General features: G+C 37.1%; 3 protein-coding genes across 3 annotated transcripts; 1 reads left to right on the plus strand and 2 right to left on the minus strand.

Moving 5' to 3' along the window:
• Positions 1-1,426: 1,426 nt before the first annotated feature.
• LOC148573027 (uncharacterized) lies at positions 1,427-3,023 on the minus strand. The gene is made up of 3 exons (XM_088505632.1): positions 2,743-3,023; positions 2,161-2,378; positions 1,427-1,767 (listed from the first exon to the last, which is right to left on the minus strand). The coding sequence occupies exons 1-3, from the start codon at positions 3,021-3,023 to the stop codon at positions 1,427-1,429; spliced, it is 840 nt and encodes a 279-aa protein (XP_088361758.1).
• Positions 3,024-7,321: 4,298 nt separating this feature from the next.
• Positions 7,322-10,116, minus strand: LOC107624886 (elongation factor 1-gamma). Its single transcript, XM_016327361.3, has 8 exons — positions 9,932-10,116; positions 9,765-9,831; positions 9,363-9,512; positions 9,227-9,287; positions 9,074-9,126; positions 8,858-8,959; positions 7,945-8,464; positions 7,322-7,827 (listed from the first exon to the last, which is right to left on the minus strand). The coding sequence occupies exons 2-8, from the start codon at positions 9,771-9,773 to the stop codon at positions 7,448-7,450; spliced, it is 1,275 nt and encodes a 424-aa protein (XP_016182847.1). The 5' UTR covers positions 9,774-9,831; positions 9,932-10,116; the 3' UTR covers positions 7,322-7,447.
• On the plus strand, positions 9,772-15,500 carry LOC148573028 (uncharacterized). The gene is made up of 5 exons (XM_088505633.1): positions 9,772-9,833; positions 14,487-14,552; positions 14,633-14,728; positions 14,852-14,917; positions 15,002-15,500. The coding sequence occupies exons 1-5, from the start codon at positions 9,772-9,774 to the stop codon at positions 15,498-15,500; spliced, it is 789 nt and encodes a 262-aa protein (XP_088361759.1).
• The last annotated feature ends 4,617 nt before the right edge of the window (positions 15,501-20,117 follow it).

A 20,117-nucleotide genomic window follows, 5' to 3' on the forward strand; every position in this document is an offset into this window, starting at 1 on the left:
TTGCGATTGTTGATATACCACTGATAAAAGTTGTTATAATAGAGATACACGTTTGTAGGTCTAAACATCATTACGTCTTTGTCTCTTACCCCTCATGTATCTTTATTTTATTGGTGTTTAGGTGAATCTAGATCATTTTCAATCTTATCCACGAAACAATTTAATGTAGAAACACTGACATATTTCTACAAATACATTCCATCGCCAACTCAATTATTTAAAACTCTTGTAACTTCAACATACACACGTCCATATAAATTATCAAAAATCTCTACGACCTAATTTATACAACCAAATTATATAAACGTTTTCATATTCACGTATACTTCTTTTTTCTCTTTTGTATATACTTCTTCTTTTTCTCTTTTTTTTTTATTTTTTTTGTTATTGTTATCACTACCACTACTGCCTTCGCCACTACCTCCTTCTTTCTCCTTTTTTTTTTTTTAAATTTTTTCTTTTTCCTTTTTTTCCTCTATCATCATCGTCATATCATAAAGAGAAAAACAAAAAAATTATAAAAAATAAAATAAAATAAAATAAAGAAGATAAGAAAAATATTTAAATTATGTAAAATTTATAAAAAAAAAAATACCGAAATTTCTTAATAATAACATAGATATCTTAGTTTTGACATTGAAATTTCGGTGTCACTTTAAACAAATTTTAGTGTTATTTTTGTTTCTAACATGAATTCAATTCAATAAGTGTGAATCTACATTCATTCAACTAAATAAAATTGTATACATATTTATTTAAGTCTACTATGAGAAGAATACTCCTAAAAGAAGATGTAAGAGTAAAAGAAAAAAAAATCAAAAGAATAATAAGAAGCAAAAAAAATGCAACAGTTCTGTATTTGTAACAAAATTTTGATGTTAAAATTATGAAATTTCGATGCTATTTTTGTTTATGGCAAGAATTTAATCCAATCAGTATAGCTCAAAAAATTGGTGTCACAGAAAAAAAATTTTCAATGTTATTTTTTGATAAATTTTGTATAACTCAAAATTCCTCTCCTTCGTTATCATCTTCTTATTTTTTTTATTCCAACTTCTCATAATTCTTTTATTTTTTTTTTGTGACTGAACATAACACAAAGAAAAAACACCTAAGAGAAAGAGTAGCACTCCTCTCTAATAATAATGTCTAAATTATTAGGGGGCTGTAACCACTCTAGATACACCTGCTTGTTTAAAGCAGCAGTCTTAGCCATTAAATCAGCCGCTCTATTTGTTGTATGCTGAATGAGCACTAAAGTAGCTGTCCAATTGCGTTGAAGCATCTCTTTGATTTTGTCAAGCAGATCAGAGTCATTCGTAATCATGCTGGTTGTGCCTCGCGAAACAAGAAGAAACGCATCAAGATTATCAGTTTCACATATGACCTCTTTACACTCGCAATCCCAAGCCATAACAAGCCCTCTTCAAATAGCATGAAACTCACAAGAGAGAACACTAGAAAGAGATATACTAGCAGAACAACCTTTCATCCAAGTTCCCATGTTGTCTCTAATAATACATCTAAAGCCAGCTAATTGCCCATTTTCAAAAACGCTTGCATCGCAGTTCACTTTACAGACATTTATTGGAGGTGGTTCCCAATTATATTGCAAAGAGAAAGGAATAATATGTTTTTGGTTGGTAACAACCTTAGAGAAATCGCGAGCAGCATGTTGAACTAAGTGAACAATTTTCTCCTTACTCCATGGATCATCTTGATGGAAGATGTCATTGTTCCTATCCCTCCAAATCCACCAAAAGGCCGCTGCAAAGAGAAACTCATTTTTGTTGAGGTTAGAACGAATTCAAGACACAAAATTCAAACTAGAGTCCTCAGCGGTCATTCCCAAATTTAAGCTAATCCAAATCTGACGAGCTTTTTGGCAAGTCCTAAAGCAGTGGTTAATATCCTCTAGAGCAAGATAACATCGCTGACAAAAATCAGAAGTAGCAAGACCTCTTTGAAACCGGTAACTAGCTATGGGAACTCCGTTGTTGAGACAAAGCCAGAGCAGACACTTTATCTTCTTCGGTATTCTCAAGCGCCAAAGCCAAAGCCAATTTTCATTATCGTTCCAGCCAAATTTCTTCTTCAATAGCCATTCATACCCGCTTTTAGTCGAGTAGGTGAGAGTATTTGAGTTTGTCCAAAACCAACCTGTTTTATCTCCTGCCTGCTTGATAGGATCAAAGAGCATCAAATCAATTTTAACTTCTTCCGAAATCATTGTGCAAAGAATATCCCACCGCCAATGTCCATGGTACCAGACATCTTCTAGCTTCAAGTGAGAATCAGAGATGTGCACAAAAGGAACCAAAGGAGCTAGCGTTCCACATGGTTGCCAAGCATGATACCAAAAGATTGAGATATCCTGCCTGTACACCAATCAAAACCATCACGAAGCTTTTCTATTGTCTTATAAATCGCTCGCCAAGTGCTTGAAACATTATTAGAAAAATTGGGTGAAAAGCAAGACCTCCCAGATAAATATTTTGCCAACATAATTCTTACCCAAAACTTATCATTATTATGCAGTAATTGCCAAACAAGCTTTCCTAATAAACAAAATTTACACACTGGGTATCTCTAATTCCCAAGCCTCCATATTTTCTTGGAGTGACAACTTTGCTCCACTTGACATAATTTAAGCAACGCTCCCTCACCTTTCCCTTCCACAAGAATTGTCTAAGCACAGAATCAATCTTTTGACAAACCGAAGTAGGAAAAAGAGTCACTTACATCTGATAAATAGGAAGAGAAGAAGCAACAGATTTAATTAAGCAAAGCCTGCCTGCTCTGTTAAGGAGCCGACCTTTCCAACTAGCCAGCCTATTCTTGATCTTCTCTAAAGAGTCCGAAAAAACAGACCTAGCAGCTCGAGGATGATTAAGGTTCACCCCCAAGTATTTGCCTAGGTCACTAGTAAATGGAATATGAGAAACACCAGACAACATTTCCTTCCTTCTATTAGAGATATTTCTAGAACAAATAGCTTTAGATTTTTCAATGTTAACCTTCATACCTAAAGCTTTGCAGAACAACTCCAAGGTGTGCACAACATTCTGAACTTGATTTTTCTTCGCTTTACAAAAAAGGAGGAGGTCATCTGCAAACATCAAGTGAGAAACTCTAGGTCCTCCTCTAGAAACAGCCACACCATCCCAAATACCCTTGTCAACTTGTTTGGAAATGAAGCACGCCAATCTCTCCATGCACAAAATAAATAAATAAGGAGAAATTGGATCTCCTTGTCTGAGCCTTCTGCGAGGCTGGAAGCTGTCCAATCTATTCTCATTCCAAAGGATGGAAAGATTTGAAGCCTGAAAACAATTCATTACAAGCCGAATAATTAGAGAAGGAAAGCCAAAAGATTCAAGAGTGTGCTAAAAAAATTCCAATCAACTCTATCGTAAGTCTTTTCTAAATCAATCTTAAAAGCCATAGCTCCTTTTCTAGACTTTGTCCGCTTAAGAAAGTGAAGAACTTCTTGGGCCACAATAATATTATCAGGCGCTCTTCTACCATGTATAAACCCTCCATGAGTTGGGCTAACAATCTCATCCAAAAAAGGTCGTAATCTATTAACCAGCACTTTAGTCACTAGCTTATAAATTACATTACAAGGGCTTATTGGCCGAAAATCCTTCAATCTAGTTGGAGGGTCGCATTTAGGGATAAGAACAATCAAAGTTTCCAACAAAAAATGGCTTAAAGTCTCCCCTAAAAATGCTTTCTGAACAGTACGCCACACCTCATGACCCACCACATCCCAATATTCCTTGAAGAAAAAAACTTGAAAACCATCCGGCCCAGGAGTTTTGAACGAGCTCATATTATCCAGAGCTTCTTTAACCTCCAACATTGTTACTGGTTTAGACAAATTATCACAAGCATCCTGGCTAAGAGATGGCATAGGAATTTCTCCCATGCAATTAACCTCAACAGGCTCAGTAGAGCAAAAAAAATTTTTGAAAAAATGAACGACCTCTCTTTGCAAAACTTCCGGATCATTAGACCAGGACCCATCACTGACCAGCAACCCATGAACCTTGTTAGATTTTCTTCTAATGATGGTTTGCATATGGAAAAAGCTAGTATTTCTATTACCATACCGAACCCATTGATCTTTTGACTTCTAGTACCAAAGCAATTCTTCCTGGGCCAAAACTAGATTATACTCAACTCTCAATTCTTCCTCTTTGTGCTTCAAAATCGGATCATCGTCAGCTTCCATTTTCCGTTGAATACAATTCAAATAAGCCTCCAATTCCCTCTTTTTAATAAAAATATTGCCGAAGACCGTAGAGTTGAATTCCAACGAAGCTTCTTGAAACCCCAACAACTTCCTATGGATGCCAAAGTCTGTACTATTCCAAGATTTCTGAACAATGACCTTGTAATCAGGATGCGTTGCCCATGCCGCTTGGAATCTAAAAGGCCGGTTTCCTTTCTTGATAGGAACTCCTTGACATTGAATAAGTAGGGACAATGATCAGAGTGGGAATGGCTGAGAATTTCAACAAAAGCTTCTGAAAAAAGAAGACGCCATTCTGCAGTACAGTAAGCTCTATCCAATCTCTTTGTAATTTCTCTGTTTCCTTGAATTTTACGGAACCAAGTAAACCGTCTTCCAGAGGTTGTCAGATCAAAAAGACCACAAGAATCTAGAGTACTTGCAAAGACACTATTGCGGGTCGAATAGTAATTACCCCCCTTCACCTCATGAACACTCAAAATATCATTAAAATCCCCAACCACCACCCATGGGTCCTAAATGTACAAACCAATATCAAGCAGATGACTCCATAATTCTACTCTATTAGTGGCTTGAGGGCTGCCATAAACCGCACTGCAAATCCATCTTCGTCCACTACCATCAATTTCCAAAGTTACACATTGATTCACAGCCCAAAGAATTTTACAAGAAAATGTTAAATTAGCAGAGAGGAACCAAATTCCTCCCTTATGTCCAACAGCATCTACAATCCCTACAGGATAATAGCCTAATCTCCCCCAAAATTCTTTCATAGTTTCAAACCCAATATGAGTTTCCACCAAAATAAAAAAAGTTGGTTGAAATTTTCGTACTAACTCCTTACAGTGCACCCGAGACATCTTATTTGACGCCCCTTACATTCCAATTAATAATATTTAAATGGTCACAATCCATAAAAATAAATTAAATAATTGGAATTTATAATCATTCTACCTCACGTTGATGGACCCCTATCTCCAATTGTCTTCTGGTGGACTTGCGTCGCAGAACCATCATTCTTCTGTTGAAGTTGGTTCTCCAAGTTTGTTGTTGCACTAGCTTTATCAAGCTCTTTTTGTACTCGAGAATCTGTTGACAATACTTCAGTAGGTGAGTTTTGAAGAGAAATAGGACGCTGCCTTTTGTGCCCTGCTTTAAAAAAAAGGAGTACTCTGATCCTTGAAAGCCACCTGAGTTGTTCCCAAAGAGCCAAGCGTGGATGAAAGATCTTTCTTTTCCTTAGGCTCCACCTTTGCATTTGATGAGGATCCAACATGCATTTTATTAGACTCAAGAAAATTTCTTACTCACCAAATTGGAGCATATTGCTACATTGCTTTTTTTGGCACCACATTGGGGCCTTTACCCACTTTTTCCTTGCCTTTTCTACTAACTGTAACCCATTCACCCTCTTTTGCTTGAGTATCCCTCTCCATGCGTGATTCTTGTAAATTATCATGCACAAGACCCGCTGCTCCATGCTTCTCCATAATTGGAATTGATTTGGCATTAATTCAAAATTCAAAAGTTGAATTTTGATTTTTTACTGGATTTTGACTACCTTCTGCCGTTTCCTCGTTGTTATCCACCGGAAATAGTGACGACAAATTTTTCTCCTTCACCATGGTTTCCTACTTTCCGTTTCGCACATTCTCTTATTACATGCCCAAAGCAGCTACATTTTTCACAAAGTAAATTCAACTGCTCATATTCTATAATCAACTTGAATCTTTTTTATGATTGGAAGTCCCAAGTTAATTTGCACACATGCTCTTGCATACTTTCCCCTCTCCGCAGACTTGGTGGCTAAGTCGATGCGGATCGGTTTACCAACAGCTGACGCAATCATTTTCATGGTTCTCTCTTGATAATAGTTAATGTTTAAACCTGTGATTCTTATCCAAACCATGGTAGATCCAAAAGTGTTTTCACAAGGTTTAAATGAAGAATTCCAAGGTGTTTTCACAAGGTCTAAATGAAGAACTCCAAGGTTTAACCGCAACATAACTACCAGTAATCATCCACGGTCCTCCAAGAAGAACTTTTTCTCTATCCTCCAAGAGATCAAACTTGACTAAGAAATAGCCAAAACCGACATCTAGTACCTCATATCCTCCTTTGGTTCTCCAGACTTCTTTAAGCCTGTGCGTGATCGCCGTATAGCTAAAGTTTTTTCCAAGAACTTTGATCACAATGACATTTTTGTAAGGCTTTGCCAATATCTCCTTTGCTTCTTCAGTGAACATCACAGTTGGTATCTCCGAATCGCCTTGCTTACCAACTACTGTAGACATCTTATCCCCATCTTATCGCCTTGTTATTGTCTCCTTTAATTCCCTCCTTTTCACCTGATGCATGCCCACCTCTACTCTCCCCCTTATTGCTCCCCTTCACCCACCTCCACTCTCCCCCTTATTGCTCTCGCCGGCTGCCTCGCTATGTGCCACCCTCGAAGACTCTCCCACGCTCTCTCCCCTTTCTATTTCAAAATTCAAAATTCAAAATTCAAAAAAAAAAAAACCCACCGAGAGGACTTTGAAAAGAAAAAAAAAATACAACAATAAAAAAAACAATGACAAAGAAATATATAAAGAAGAAAAAGAAACACAGAACACAAAGAACACAAAAAACACTAATAATGAAGCTGATTTTTGTTGGATTTAAACTATCTTCGTTGCAAGAAAATCTTGGCATCACTCATAAATTATAGGTCACTTTTATTCACAATAAAAACGTCAACCTCTGAAAATAGAGGATAACTATCCATAAGACACAATACAACATTAAATAATAATAATAATTATAACACCGCTCACAAATTTACCTAGTTTTCCGTCCTAAGAACTTAAAATAGTGGAGAAAGTATCAAAATGGAACAACTTTACTATCATGTTTGTGTCTATATCCAATCCAAGATTTCCTGGCTAATAACTTATAATTTTGTTCAGATTTAAAAAGGATGTTAAAAGCAGTTGTGTTGTTTGAACATTAGTTCTGCCATTTCTTTATATAAAGCTTTTCCGCAGTTTCAGTCTATCCAATTGATCCCCCAAAAGATAAAAATAAAACTCAATACTGGTAATTTTATAAATGCTTACGTCCATTCAAAATGTAGCAACCTTAATCAAAACTCTACCAAAATCGAAGACAAACAAAGAACATACCATTTCATGCAACAAAATCACATGTTTACTTAAAGCACTTAGCATCCAAAAGAGACTCTCCCTCAAATGGTTCATGATCTTCAATCATCTGATTGACGCGTTCCTTTTGATTTTCATCAGATATGTCAACCTTACTCCACTCATAAAGCTCCATGTCATAGCATTCATCCATCACAAACTTGGGAATTTCTTGCCCACGGAAAAGCCACAACCCCTTCACCTTGAATGGTGGCTCGGATCCAATCACGAGCATCTTTCCAAATGCATACTTACGGGCCAAATCCATCCGCTGAAGAAACCCACCAACCTTGTTCATCGTCACAAACGAAACAGTGTTCTCATCGTTGTACTTGTAATCACAGAACCACAAAGAATATCCTTCCGGATCATACATGTCCCAAAATCCTGCATTATATGAAAAAAAATTGGAATCCATTTATTAAGACATAATTTGAAATGACAAGTAACCATAAATCTTGCAACGGATCAAGCTACACAGATACAATGAAACAATGAAAATACCTTTGATTGCAACCTCACGGAAATTAGTTTTGGTGTTTGAATAGAGCCTTTTCCATTCATCCAATACCATCTTACTTGGGGGGAGAAGATCAAGAGGATTCTTGGGTTTTGGCTTGGGAGCTTCTTCTTCCTCCTCTTCTGCTTTGGGCTTTTCCGGTTCTTTTTTCGCCTCTTTCTTTGCCTCTTTCTTTGGCTCATCCTTCGCCTTGGGCTTAGATTCTTTTGGCTGGGCAGGCTTCTTAGCAGATGGAACCGGGGGGACAGCATCCGCCTGCTTGACTTGACCGAGTATCTTGCGGAAGTTTGGCTGATTAACCAAGGTCCAGAAGTATCTCTCAACATGAGGAAACTCTGAGGTGAAACTCTTGATCATGATATTAGTGAAACCCAAATACAAGTTGCATGTTGTTATGATGTCAGCCAGGGTCACCGTGTGTCCAACCAGGTAAGTATTAGTGGCAAGATGAGTGTTCAATGCACCCAATGCTCTCTTTAGGGAAGAAATTGCAGCCTCCTCGGCCTTCATTCCAAAAAGAAAATAAAATTGAAGCTAACCGTTAGTGGCACTAGCAACATAATGTAGAAAAAAAATAAAAAAATCATGAACATAATCAAGTGATTTCAACTTTATGAAATGAACATATATACCACTCATTCATCACATAATACCATTCAACTGCAAAACATTCTCCAGCTCTTTATGCCAATAACAGTTAACAAATTTTGAAACATGACTAAAAAACTATGCATAAACATTTGTGTTCCTTAGTTCTCAGTCATCATTTTTCATACTTCTGTTTGGGGATGGAATAGCAACCACAGAGAGATTACAATCCACATTGCAAACTTCAAATCAGTTTCAAAAAGGTGAAATTAACATTAACATTAAAAAAATATTTTGTACACTACTAACCGGAGGAAGGTAAGGTCCAAATCCCTTTCTTGGGTAGAACCACCTGCCAATATTAGCATCAATCTCCAATGATGAAAAATCAATCCATTGCTCGATGTGGCCCTTCAACATAAAAGAATTAAAAATATGAGCAAAAAATACAAAAGAATAGTGGAACAAAGACAAGTATTATGAACCAAAACATGCAAGAAACGAACACAGGTTTCAAACCCTTACATAATCAATAGAGGAAGAACCATACAAAGTGTTGTCCTCCTTTACCCGAGCAACTGCAAAATAAATCATGTATAAGATGTATAAGATCACATCATAATGTTGGGATTTCTTCAAAAATAAATCAAATAATGAATAATGATTGTAAAATCCTACCATAACGAGCAATTGCATTGCTCTCAAATACAGGACCCTCCGGTGTCTCTAACACAGGAACCTGGAAGAATACTATGCAATGTAAGTACAAGGTCAAACCAAATCAAAGCGATTAATGAGTGGAAAAATATGATACCTTGCCAATAGGATTCATCTTGAGAAATTCAGGGGTTTTATTAGACACACCCATCTCAAAGTTGGGGGCCAACTGAACCTGCACGCCGGCATACTCAGCTGCAATGAGTGCCTTGTAAGCATTTTTGTTTGATTTACCTGCATGCAGGATCTGCGCAACTATGAGTTAGATCAAGAGAACCTGAACTATAGATTAGATTAACACAAGTATAAAACGTAACACATTTATCAATCAAGAACTCATTATGTAAATTTTCAAATAAAAAACTCATCTATGAAATTTGCATACTATTTCAAAAACCCCAATTCAGAATAAAACCCTAAAGCCTAAATAATAAGAATAATAAGAGAAATGGTTAGGCAAGAGATGGTGATTATGAGAGAGAATGAGGGAGGGACTCACTAAGGCCATGGCTTCGGTTCGCTTCAAAGAAGAAAACCGTGAAGCTCTCGATGATGACGTGGACTACCTGTTAGTTCAGTTCAACCAAGAAACAGAGGAACTCAAAAAACGTGACATCAAAGAATGAAAAAGAGAACAGAGAGAAAATGTGAAGAGATCGATGTTACCAGCTTCCAAGTGACGCCCCTCTGAGATGATGAGATCCAAAACTAGTAGACAGAGATAGGCGGCAAGGCCAAGTAGCCAACTTTATTAGGGTTTTGTAGTCACTACTCACCACTCACTAGTACTCAATTCTCCTTTTATTTATTTTATAATTTTTTTTATCTGACTTGTATTTTGGGCTCAAATAGCTTTACCTTACAGCAGAGAGTCGAATATGGAAAATGGAAAATGGAATATCCTGTGGACAATATCGCAGTACACCAGAGAATTTAATAATGAGAATTGAGCAGTGTCACATTTTAAACCAAAGTTAATCTCTCACTCGTTGATAAGTGATAACCATTAGATCTTGAATAAAGGGTTCCCAAATAATAGTCAATAATAATATTATATATAATATTATAATTTATCAAATAATCCGAATTTTTTATATAAATAAAATAAATATAAAATTTATGTACTAAACATGCCAAAAAATTTTCCGTTTTGGATAGTTTCTGTTTGATTTTTATTTTTTAATTTAATATTGTCGAAAAGAGAAAAAAAAGTGAAAAACGTCTGCTTGTTATGATCAAAATCGACACTAAACAAACGTGATTAACCAAACTTTAATTATGCTTAATAAACGTTAAACGAAAAGCTCATATTTTGTAAGAATGAAAAAGATGCACCTCTTTATAGTAAATAATGACATTGTGATGAGATTAAAAAGCTACATAGACAAATGTTATTTTAAATTATATGTATTTTCTCATGTTTTATTATATAAGCTAAGGGTTGGGCTACACATACAAGCTTACAAGTTGGCCCAGCCCAAACACAAGTCACGCGCATCAACACAGATTACATGGAGCGTCACTTCACGCGCTCAACACAAACGGTTACGTATGGGAAACTCTTCCACTTCTTCCACTTCTTCCACTTCTCAAAACGCTTTGAAAACAAGGAAACCCTTCCATTTTCGAGTGAAAATCAAAGTTCAAAATATACAAATCGTTGTTCGAAACCTCCATCAAAACACCATCAAACTCTGCGTGAAGAATCTGAAGAGAAAACAAAGCAACAATACTCAACGTAAGTTCATTAAGATTCCTGTATATTTTACTTTTCTTCTACGTCGTTCTTCTAGGGTTTACTGGGCTATTATTCTTACTTCTTTGTTACACTGTTCTAAGTTCTACGTTGTTCTTCTAAGTTCTACGTCATTCTACGTTCTTGTTCTAAGTTCTCCTGCTATTGTTGTTGATTTTTGGGGGTTTATTCCGTAGATTGGGGGGTGTATACTGCTTGAACTTGTAATGTGGCTTGATATTGAAGCATGTTTGACTGATATCTGACTGATATATATGGATTTATCTGAATCATATCTATGGGTGTATCTCACTGTTATCAATGAGTGTATCTGAATCTTATCTGTGGGTGTATCTTACTGTTATCAATGGGTGTATCTGACTCTTATATATGGGTGTATCTTACTGATATCTCAATTAATTTGATATTGAAGCATTTTTGAGTGATACCTGACTGATATATATGGATTTATCTGAATCATATCTATGGGTGTATCTCACTGTTATCAATGAGTGTATCTGAATCTTATCTGTGGGTGTATCTTACTGTTATCAATGGGTGTATCTGACTCTTATATATGGGTGTATCTTACTGATATCTCAATTAATTTGATATTGAAGCATTTTTGAGTGATACCTGACTGATATATATGGATTTATCTGAATCATATCTATGGGTGTATCTCACTGTTATCAATGAGTGTATTTGAATCTTATCTGTGGGTGTATCTTACTGTTATCAATGGGTGTATCTGACTCTTATATATGGGTGTATCTTACTGATATCTCAATTAATTTGATATTGAAGGATGTTTGAGTGATACCTGACTGATATATATGGATTTATCTGAATCATATCTATGGGTGTATCTCACTGTTATCAATGAGTGTATCTGAATCTTATCTGTAGGTGTATCTTACTGTTATCAATGGGTGTATCTGACTCTTATATATGGGTGTATCTTACTGATATCTTTGGGTGTATTTTTCGTTTCAGAGAAAATGGCAGCAAGAAACCAAACGAAAGACCTTAAGTGTGCCACACTTCTCCTGAGTGATAAGTTCAGAAACATGACTGAGGAGAAGAAGGCAATTGTGAGGGATCTTGGATTCGGTGGGTTGATGCACATCCCACCACTAAGGGTGGATCACCAAATCTTAAGGGAACTGGCAAACAACTTCAAACTTGGGGAGAACAGACTGAAGACAGGATATGGTTCTTTCCAAATAACACCAAAAACAATAGGTGATGCGCTTGGCATCAATGCAACAGGTAACTAGCTCAAAATTATAGGTGTATATTAAGTTGATACATAGGTGTATTTAAGGTTGATGATTGGGTGTATTTGAACCGACTTTGATACTTTGTTATTTTCCTTTTTGTAGGAAATCTGTTTCCTGAGAAAGTTGAGTATAAGAAACTTTATGATGATGACAAAATAATTTATAGAAGATTCCAGGGTAAGACCCTCAAAAGTCTTACCGATGAAATGATGCAAATCGGCGTTGGCAACGAAGAGGAACGCCTGATGTTCAAGAGGATATTCATCCTCTACATACAGATGGCGTTCCTTTTGCCAACGACGATAAACAAAATATCGCCCGTGCACCTGGCCCCAATTTTTAAGATGGACGGCATATCGGAGAGAAATTGGGGGGGGGGGGGGATGTTTTGACCTTCACGATCAAGAGCATCACAGACTACCAGGAGAAGAAGAAGAAGGCAATTGATGGCTGCCTCTTTGCCCTGATGATAATATACTTTCATCTTTCAGAAAACAAAGGCAAGAAGAGGGCTGAAAGACCACCAAAGCCTTGGATTGCCAACTGGACTAAGGAGTAGTTGGTGGAAAGAATGACTGCAGAAAGAGAGGAAATTTTGGTAAGTAAACATAATATGTTGCTTGTATTTTATTTACCTGAATGCTGCTAGCTAAAATATCTCATGTTTCAGGGGATTGTGAAGATGGCAGAGACAAGAGAAAAAATGAAAAAAAAAAAGAAAAAAAACAAGAAAAAAAACAAGAAATAAAAAAAACAAAAAAAAAGGAAGGCGAGTCCAACATCGTCTTCGGAGGCAGAAACAGCTACTGACAGTGACACTTCTATCTCTGAGTCTGAGACTCAAGAAGACTCAGAGGATTCAGGAAGAAAACACCCCAGCAAAAAGGGAAAAAAGTAAGTACCATACTTGGGTGTAATTTCTTTTTCGAGTTGGGTGTATTTTGTTGATCACGTTGGGTGTATTTTTTGTATGTTCTAAATAATGATTGTTTGCCTTCCAGAATGGACTCCAGAAAAAGAAAGCAGAGGCAAGAGGAGTTAGATTCTGATTCAGAATCTGAATCTGAACCAAGTGATGAGTAATGTCCTGAAATTATTACTCCTTTCTTTTGGCTTCATTATTAAGATTTCGTGTATTAACTGAAGTGTCTATTATTAACTTATAGGAGCGAAGAATCAACACCTGTAGAGAAGGAGAAGAAAAAGAAAAAAACAAAAACAACACCAAAAAAGTAAGCACTTCTTTGCATAATATTCTGTGATAAAATTAATTTTTTATTTCTAATTGGTACTCTTTTTTTTCCACCCAGAACACAACCAAAAAAGAAAAAAGTTGTCGTGGAGGATTCACCTCCTAAAGAAGACCAATACTTTGACGGGTACAGTACCTCGTAAGCTATATTACCCTCTATCATCGTAATTATTTTTGTTAACATCTTCTTTTATGAATGTAGTGAGACATATGAAATATCAAGTGACGAACTAGATGAATGGCTAGGGCAAAACGTTGATAAATCTGCTGCAGAGGGGTATGTCTTGTTGGACTGTCTATTTCATATTTTGTTGTGTTTTGTATGCTAATAATTGTTTCTTGTTTCGCAGGGAGAACCAACCTGACCTGCGATCGACAGAAGGTCGCTATGTGTCCTCTGAAACGTAAGAAGCTTTATTTAATAAAATCTTGTTATCATGATTTGGGTGTATTTTGTGGAACTATTTGGGTGTATTGTGTTGATCAAGTTGGGTGTATGTTGTTTATTAAGTTGGGATATTAAGTTTGTTGTGTTGGGTGTATATTGTCCATTCGGTTGGTTGTATCTTGTGCATTCATTTGGGTGTATTTTATACCTGTATCTTATTTTGTCTGAATAACATGAAATCTGTTTTAGAATACCGGCTGTGAACTTGGGAAGTGATGATCCTTCCTCTCAAGGACGCACAGAACAGAGTAGTGTAAACCAGCCGTCACAGAGCATGTAATTTCTCTTTCAAATAACCGTTACTTTTGTTCTTCTATTACCCTTCTACTTCTAATTCTGTATATATTTTTTTAGAAAAAAAAGCCCTTTATTATTTTATTCAAGAAAAATAAGGCAGGAAAAAAAAGCAAAAACTGCAAGTATGTAAGTTCTCAAAAAACAAAGCCTGTCTTCTTTTTTAATTGTTCGGGTGTATTTTTTGAATTTATTTGGGTGTATTTTAGGTTAAGTCCGGCTGATTCGAATGTGATGGTTGTGAGGGAACAGACACCGTCGGAAGCACTTGCAATGTGAGTTTTCCAATAATATTTCAACCTTATAACATTATTTTCAAAAGCATTGTTAAACTTTCATTTTTCTTCTTGTTTAGACTCCCGATTCAGGTTTTTGTGCCGACATCCCAAACAACCACTGAGACAGATTTTGAACCAACCCCTATGCTACAGATTGAAGGGACTACAGAAACGTAAGAAATAGTATTGGGTGTATATTTGTTTAGAGGTTGGGTGTATATTTAATAATAGTTTGGGTGTATATTGTTCCTGATTAGTTTTTTTTACGCCATGATTAATTTTTTGTAACTGTGCAGCACTCCTGAACCCCCCAAACAACTTCAAGAGACCACACCCACGCTTCCCCCAGCTCCAACTAAAATGTAAGTTCATCAGACTAATATCAATCTTTGCTTATCATCCGTATATTCTTATTCTTATTCTTATTCTTATACATGATGACGCAGTCATCCAGACGCAGAAGACGTTGCTGCCCTGTTGATGATGGCACGGACAGCATCCTATGTTCCTAAAACAGATGCAGGGGTGCCATCATTCATCCTTGGATTGACTGATTCAAGCCAGGAGGGGGCGTCAACGCAGGAGACAGAAAGGGCAAAATCTCCAGAATCTGCAAATTTGATAGAACAATTGGACGATTTGGTCCAAAAAATAGCAAGCAGTGCGGCTAAGGGAAAAAACAAAAGTCCACAAATTCAGAGGGAGACTGGGGGAGAAAGTTCTGCAAAGTTTCAAACTCCTGGGGGATTATATCAGATTACGGATGATATGAAACAAAAGTGCTACATCTGGGGGACGAGACTGAAGGAAGATGCAGATGGCAATACTAACGAATATGAGGAAATGTGCACTCTGATTGGCCAAGGAGAATACATTTTGATGAGAATGCACCTTGTATCCCTCCAGGCAAAAAGTGATATAGAATCTCAGGTAATATTAGAATAACATTAATGTTTTTACACCAAAGTCAATTGCAATGCTTATTAATGTAAAATTGATTTCGGCATATATTTCTAGATTGTATCTGCCATCTGCCTCATCCTCAACCAGAAAAATGAAAAGAGGTTTCAAGAACAAATATACTGTCTCCCCCCCCCCCCGATATTGTGGTAAGTGTTACTTCTACGAACTTTGGGTGTATTTTGTGTATTGATATGGCTGTATTTTTTACGTTCAATTGGGTGTAAGTTTAGTATTTCATTTCTTGTTTCGCAATTCTTGCAGAGCATGGCACTTTCAGATCACCCAAAGGGGGAATTCGTATCATCGAAAACGAAAAAGGAATTCAAGGTGGAAGCCTACCCGAGTTTCATTCCCTTCATAGATAGAAAAAAATTAACTTCGCATCGATATGTAAGTTTTCGTTTGCTAAATTTGTTAGTACGCTTATTTACTTATATGCCAAATAAAATAACGCACTGTTGAAATGTGGGAATCCTTCAGATTTTTGCTCCTGTTTGCCACATGGGGCATTGGTGGTTATGGCTGATAAATACAACAAAGCGGAAATGTCATATACTTGACCCGCTACACAAAAAAGCTCTAAGCGATGAGAGAAAGCAGGTTAATAAATTCACTGTAAGTTGCCTCTGTCTTGTTTACTTTAATATTTAGCTCTATTTCGTTAGTTGTGTTGGGTGTATATTGTCCATTCAGTTGGGTGTATCTTGTGCATTTATTCGGGTGTATTACTGATTTGTTTTGCTATTTAAGGAATATGTCTTTTCAAGATTGATAACATATGCCGGCAGGGAAACTCTGTATAAAGGGGAGAACGAGAAAAAAATTAAAGCATCATATGTTAAAATATCAGGCCAAAAAACAAGGTATAAATTTGTGAATCTGAACATTAAACTTTCGTAAATAAGATTTGTAATTTATTTTCTTCGTTTTCAGCTATGACTGCGCTATCTACGTTATGAAGTGGATGGAGTTAATTGAGCCGGAAAACATCAAAAAGGGGAAGTATGAATGGGATAATTGGCCACAGGTAACTGTCTTTAGAACTATATAACTATGTATTACTTTACTGAATAAATATTGCTGTTTAAACAGAATATACTTTTTAATTGTAGGAGGAGGTGGACCACTATAGAGTGGAGTATGCTTCTCGGATACTATTCAGCGAGATGAATAAAGAAAGAGATCGGGCAATTAGAGAGAGAAGTGCTATAAGGCTGTCGAAGCCATCCTCTGTATTATTGAGTCCGTTTTGTCAGATTAATTCTGCTGATATAGAAACTGCGTAATCCAACTGTGGGTAGTTTGTAAATTGAACAAATGATGTAAATATTTGCCATTTATCAACAACTTCTATTCCATGTATATTTTTTCCCATAGTTAAACTATCTGTGCTGGTAAACTGTCTGTGATGTATTCAAAAACTGTATTACAGGTGGTAAAATATGAAGCAAAAAATCAAGGCATATATAAACGCAAATTATAAACTGTTACACCCAACGCAAGTCTAATAATACACCCAAGATTGCATAAAATATACACCCAAACTGTCTGTGCTGTATTCAAAATGTATGAATTACATGTACTAAGATATGGAGAAAAACATCAAATGAAATATACACCCATAACCTGCGAATTTTTACAGCTTTTGTTCTATATGTATCTATATATGTGTCTATATGTAAATTGTGAATTAACAAAAATACACCCAAAAGAACAGTGCTTTTACACCCATATCCTAAAAAACTATACACCCAAAGAGTTATACCCTGCTGCTGGTACCCTGAACTGATAATTCATAACGTGTCCTTGATATTGGCTGGAATTTGAATGCGCCGCTGATGCAGCATCAAACAGGTTTATCTGAATATAACACTCACACATTAGCTAATCTATTAACGAGAAAAATAAACTCAATCGCCACAAATTTAAAGAACATTACTTTTACCTCGCTTAAAACTTTCGTCTTCTTCTTCTTTGTGGCATTTGCAATATGTTTCTCCAGCTTTGAACCTAGCCTGTTTTTTGGACGTCCTCTTGTTCGAATCCTTGGCGGGCTTTGAAGCTCATTAACGGATTCCAAGTTGGCGTCTTCGTGGGATAAAGAAGATGTCCCCTTCCTTTTGGCTTTTAATGCTTCCATCTCGGCCATGACGTTATCGTACGCACGGTGCAGAATTGCAGTCAACTCCTCCGATTCGGAGGCAAATTCGCAAATATTTTGCGAACGAAAAACTAATTGGTCGAACCTCTTGCTTCTTGGCTCCATTAGTGGCTCGTCGTGGCTGCTCTTGATGTGTGTGTGTCGCCTCTTTACCTTCTTGCTCCATCGTTCCAGTATGTATCTAGGGGACACTTCGCTTACTTGTTCGAAGCTTAACACGCTTAGTGCGTGACGGCACAGTATCCCTCTCGACTCGAATAATAAGCATTGGCATTTTACCTCGGCTGCAACCGAGTCGTAAGTAACCACGAACTTGTTGAATATTGAGCTGGAAACTTGTTCTCCGACTTCGTATACTGAATAGCCTAGAGCGGAATTCTTTAATCTGGTGATGCAATTCGCCTTTCCTCTGAATTGCGCTTGAACTTCCCTAAACTTTGCATGAGTGTATGCCTCTTGAAACTGAGCTTCAATGGAGGATTTGGTTGCACATGGTATGACCGTATGAAAATCTGCAGCATCTGATTCTCTCTCTGCTTGCTCCCTGCTTCCGAGACAATTATCGTATTGTTTGACGAACTGAATAAGCGAGCTGTTCCGGGTGATATACTTGTTAAAAAATGAATGCATGCTCTCGCTCCTTTGTGTGCTTCTCATCCCTGCCCAGAAGTGGTGATCCAGATAGATAGGAACCCATATGTGACGGTCTTCGTACAGATCTGCATAATACACCCAAACACAGACTATAAATACACCCGAGAAAACATGCAATTTACACCTCTGCTGCAGATTTTAAAAAGACATTACATGAAAACCACTTGTTGTCCGCAAGACCAAAATTCAGCAGAAAATCGTTCCAATTCCTATCGAATGAGTCTTTGCTATGAGAGTTCCAAACAACTTGGTTCATTTCTTGTTCGATATCGGCATGTCCCTTGTACCCGTTTAATTTGCTTGGAATCTTCTTCATGATGTGCCAAATACACCAACGGTGAATTGTCGTTGGCATACAGGCCTCTAAAGCCCTTTTCATTGATGCGCACTGATCGGTGAGAAACCCTTTCGGAGCGTTTCCTCCCATGCAACGAAGCCAGCATTGAAATAACCATTTGAATGATTCAATTTCTTCGTTCTTCATCAAAGAGCATCCGAGAAGTGTTGACTGACCGTGGTGATTCACCCCGACGAAAGAACCACAGACCAAATTATACCTGAAACAAATTACCATGGTCCAGAATGCAAAATCATTAGTTACACCTTAACAAATGCTTCGCATACACCCAATGAAACAGCCAATATACACCTCTGATGCGGATTCGTAAAAATACATTGATTTAGCATCATAAACAGGGGCAGTTTGTTACCTGTTTGTATTGTAGGTGGTGTCGAATGAAATGACGTCTCCGAAATACTCAAAGGCGGCTCTACTTCTTGCATCGGCCCAAAAAGCCAGCTTAATCGATTGATCCTCTTCGAGTTGGAGCTCAAAAAAGAAATTCTGATTCTTCTCTTTCATTCTTAACAAATATTTCCCGAATTCCTTTGCATCTTCTTGTTCGGAAACATTCCGCACTTCCCTCGTAATGTAATTCTTCACGTCCTTTTTGATACAATTTAACTCGCGATGACCCCGGCAGCCGCAACAAATGATTGGTATGTTTTGCTTGGTCTGATACCGGCCTCCTCGTTATTCTCTATCGTACGACGAATGGACATGCTTAGTTCCCTGTGCTGTTTGAGCATCTCTGCTTTGCTTGGACAACAGGGGTGTGAATGATCGAGCACAACCTTTGAAATAATCCAAGCACCGACATCCTTCAATGTGTGTATATAAATTCTTGCAGGACAGTTTAAACCGGCTATAGGATTGGTCTTCTCGGTCGGAGATATTTTAGATTTCCATTTTCCCTCTCTGCTACATGTAATCAGTTGATTCTTAATCTCGTTTTCCTTCCTATTTGTGCACCGAACTCTTGTAGAGAAACCTGCAGCCTTGGCGTAGTTCCTGTAAAATTTTCCAGCATCTTCAAGGGTGGTAAAGGTCATTCCAACCTTCGGAACAAGCTCGTCATCAACAACCGAGAGAGGCTGCACAATACACCGTGTCAGAAACTGTAAATACACCCATAGATATGATTCAAATACACCCAATCATGCCTAATATGATACACCCGAACCGCAACAACTCAACTACACAATGACCTTTAAAGCCATAAACTGTAAATACACAGGCTGCAGAATACACCATGTCAAAAACTAAAAACACACCCAATCATGTCTGATATAATACACCTGAACAACAACAACTCAATTAAAATAACAAAACCAGTACTGTAGATACACCCACACTTCAATAAAGAATACACCCAAAAAAAGAGCTAATCTACACCCGAGCGTCTGCTATAAATTTCAGTTAATTAATCACAACTAATACATTG

The sequence above is a fragment of the Arachis ipaensis genome, chromosome B2, assembly GCF_059453495.1.
Source record: "Arachis ipaensis isolate K30076 ecotype BB chromosome B2, ASM5945349v1, whole genome shotgun sequence".
Lineage (NCBI taxonomy): Eukaryota > Viridiplantae > Streptophyta > Magnoliopsida > Fabales > Fabaceae > Arachis > Arachis ipaensis.

Excerpts from the sequence above, each read along its gene's own strand:
- LOC148573027 (XM_088505632.1), bottom strand. The coding sequence starts at position 3,023 with ATGAAGGTTAACATTGAAAAATCTAAAGCTATTTGTTCTAGAAATATC. Across the intron at positions 2,379-2,742 it reads TCTCTTCCTATTTATCAGAT|GCAGGATATCTCAATCTTTT; the intron begins GTAAGTGACTCT and ends ATTGGTGTACAG. Across the intron at positions 1,768-2,160 it reads GCAGGCAGGAGATAAAACAG|CGGCCTTTTGGTGGATTTGG; the intron begins GTTGGTTTTGGA and ends TTCTCTTTGCAG.
- LOC107624886 (XM_016327361.3), bottom strand. Across the intron at positions 9,127-9,226 it reads CAATGCAATTGCTCGTTATG|TTGCTCGGGTAAAGGAGGAC; the intron begins GTAGGATTTTAC and ends TTTATTTTGCAG. Across the intron at positions 7,828-7,944 it reads CCGTGAGGTTGCAATCAAAG|GATTTTGGGACATGTATGAT; the intron begins GTATTTTCATTG and ends CATATAATGCAG.
- LOC148573028 (XM_088505633.1), top strand. The coding sequence starts at position 9,772 with ATGGCTTCGGTTCGCTTCAAAGAAGAAAACCGTGAAGCTCTCGATGAT. Across the intron at positions 9,834-14,486 it reads GATGATGACGTGGACTACCT|GTTAAGTCCGGCTGATTCGA; the intron begins GTTAGTTCAGTT and ends GGTGTATTTTAG. Across the intron at positions 14,553-14,632 it reads CCGTCGGAAGCACTTGCAAT|ACTCCCGATTCAGGTTTTTG; the intron begins GTGAGTTTTCCA and ends CTTCTTGTTTAG.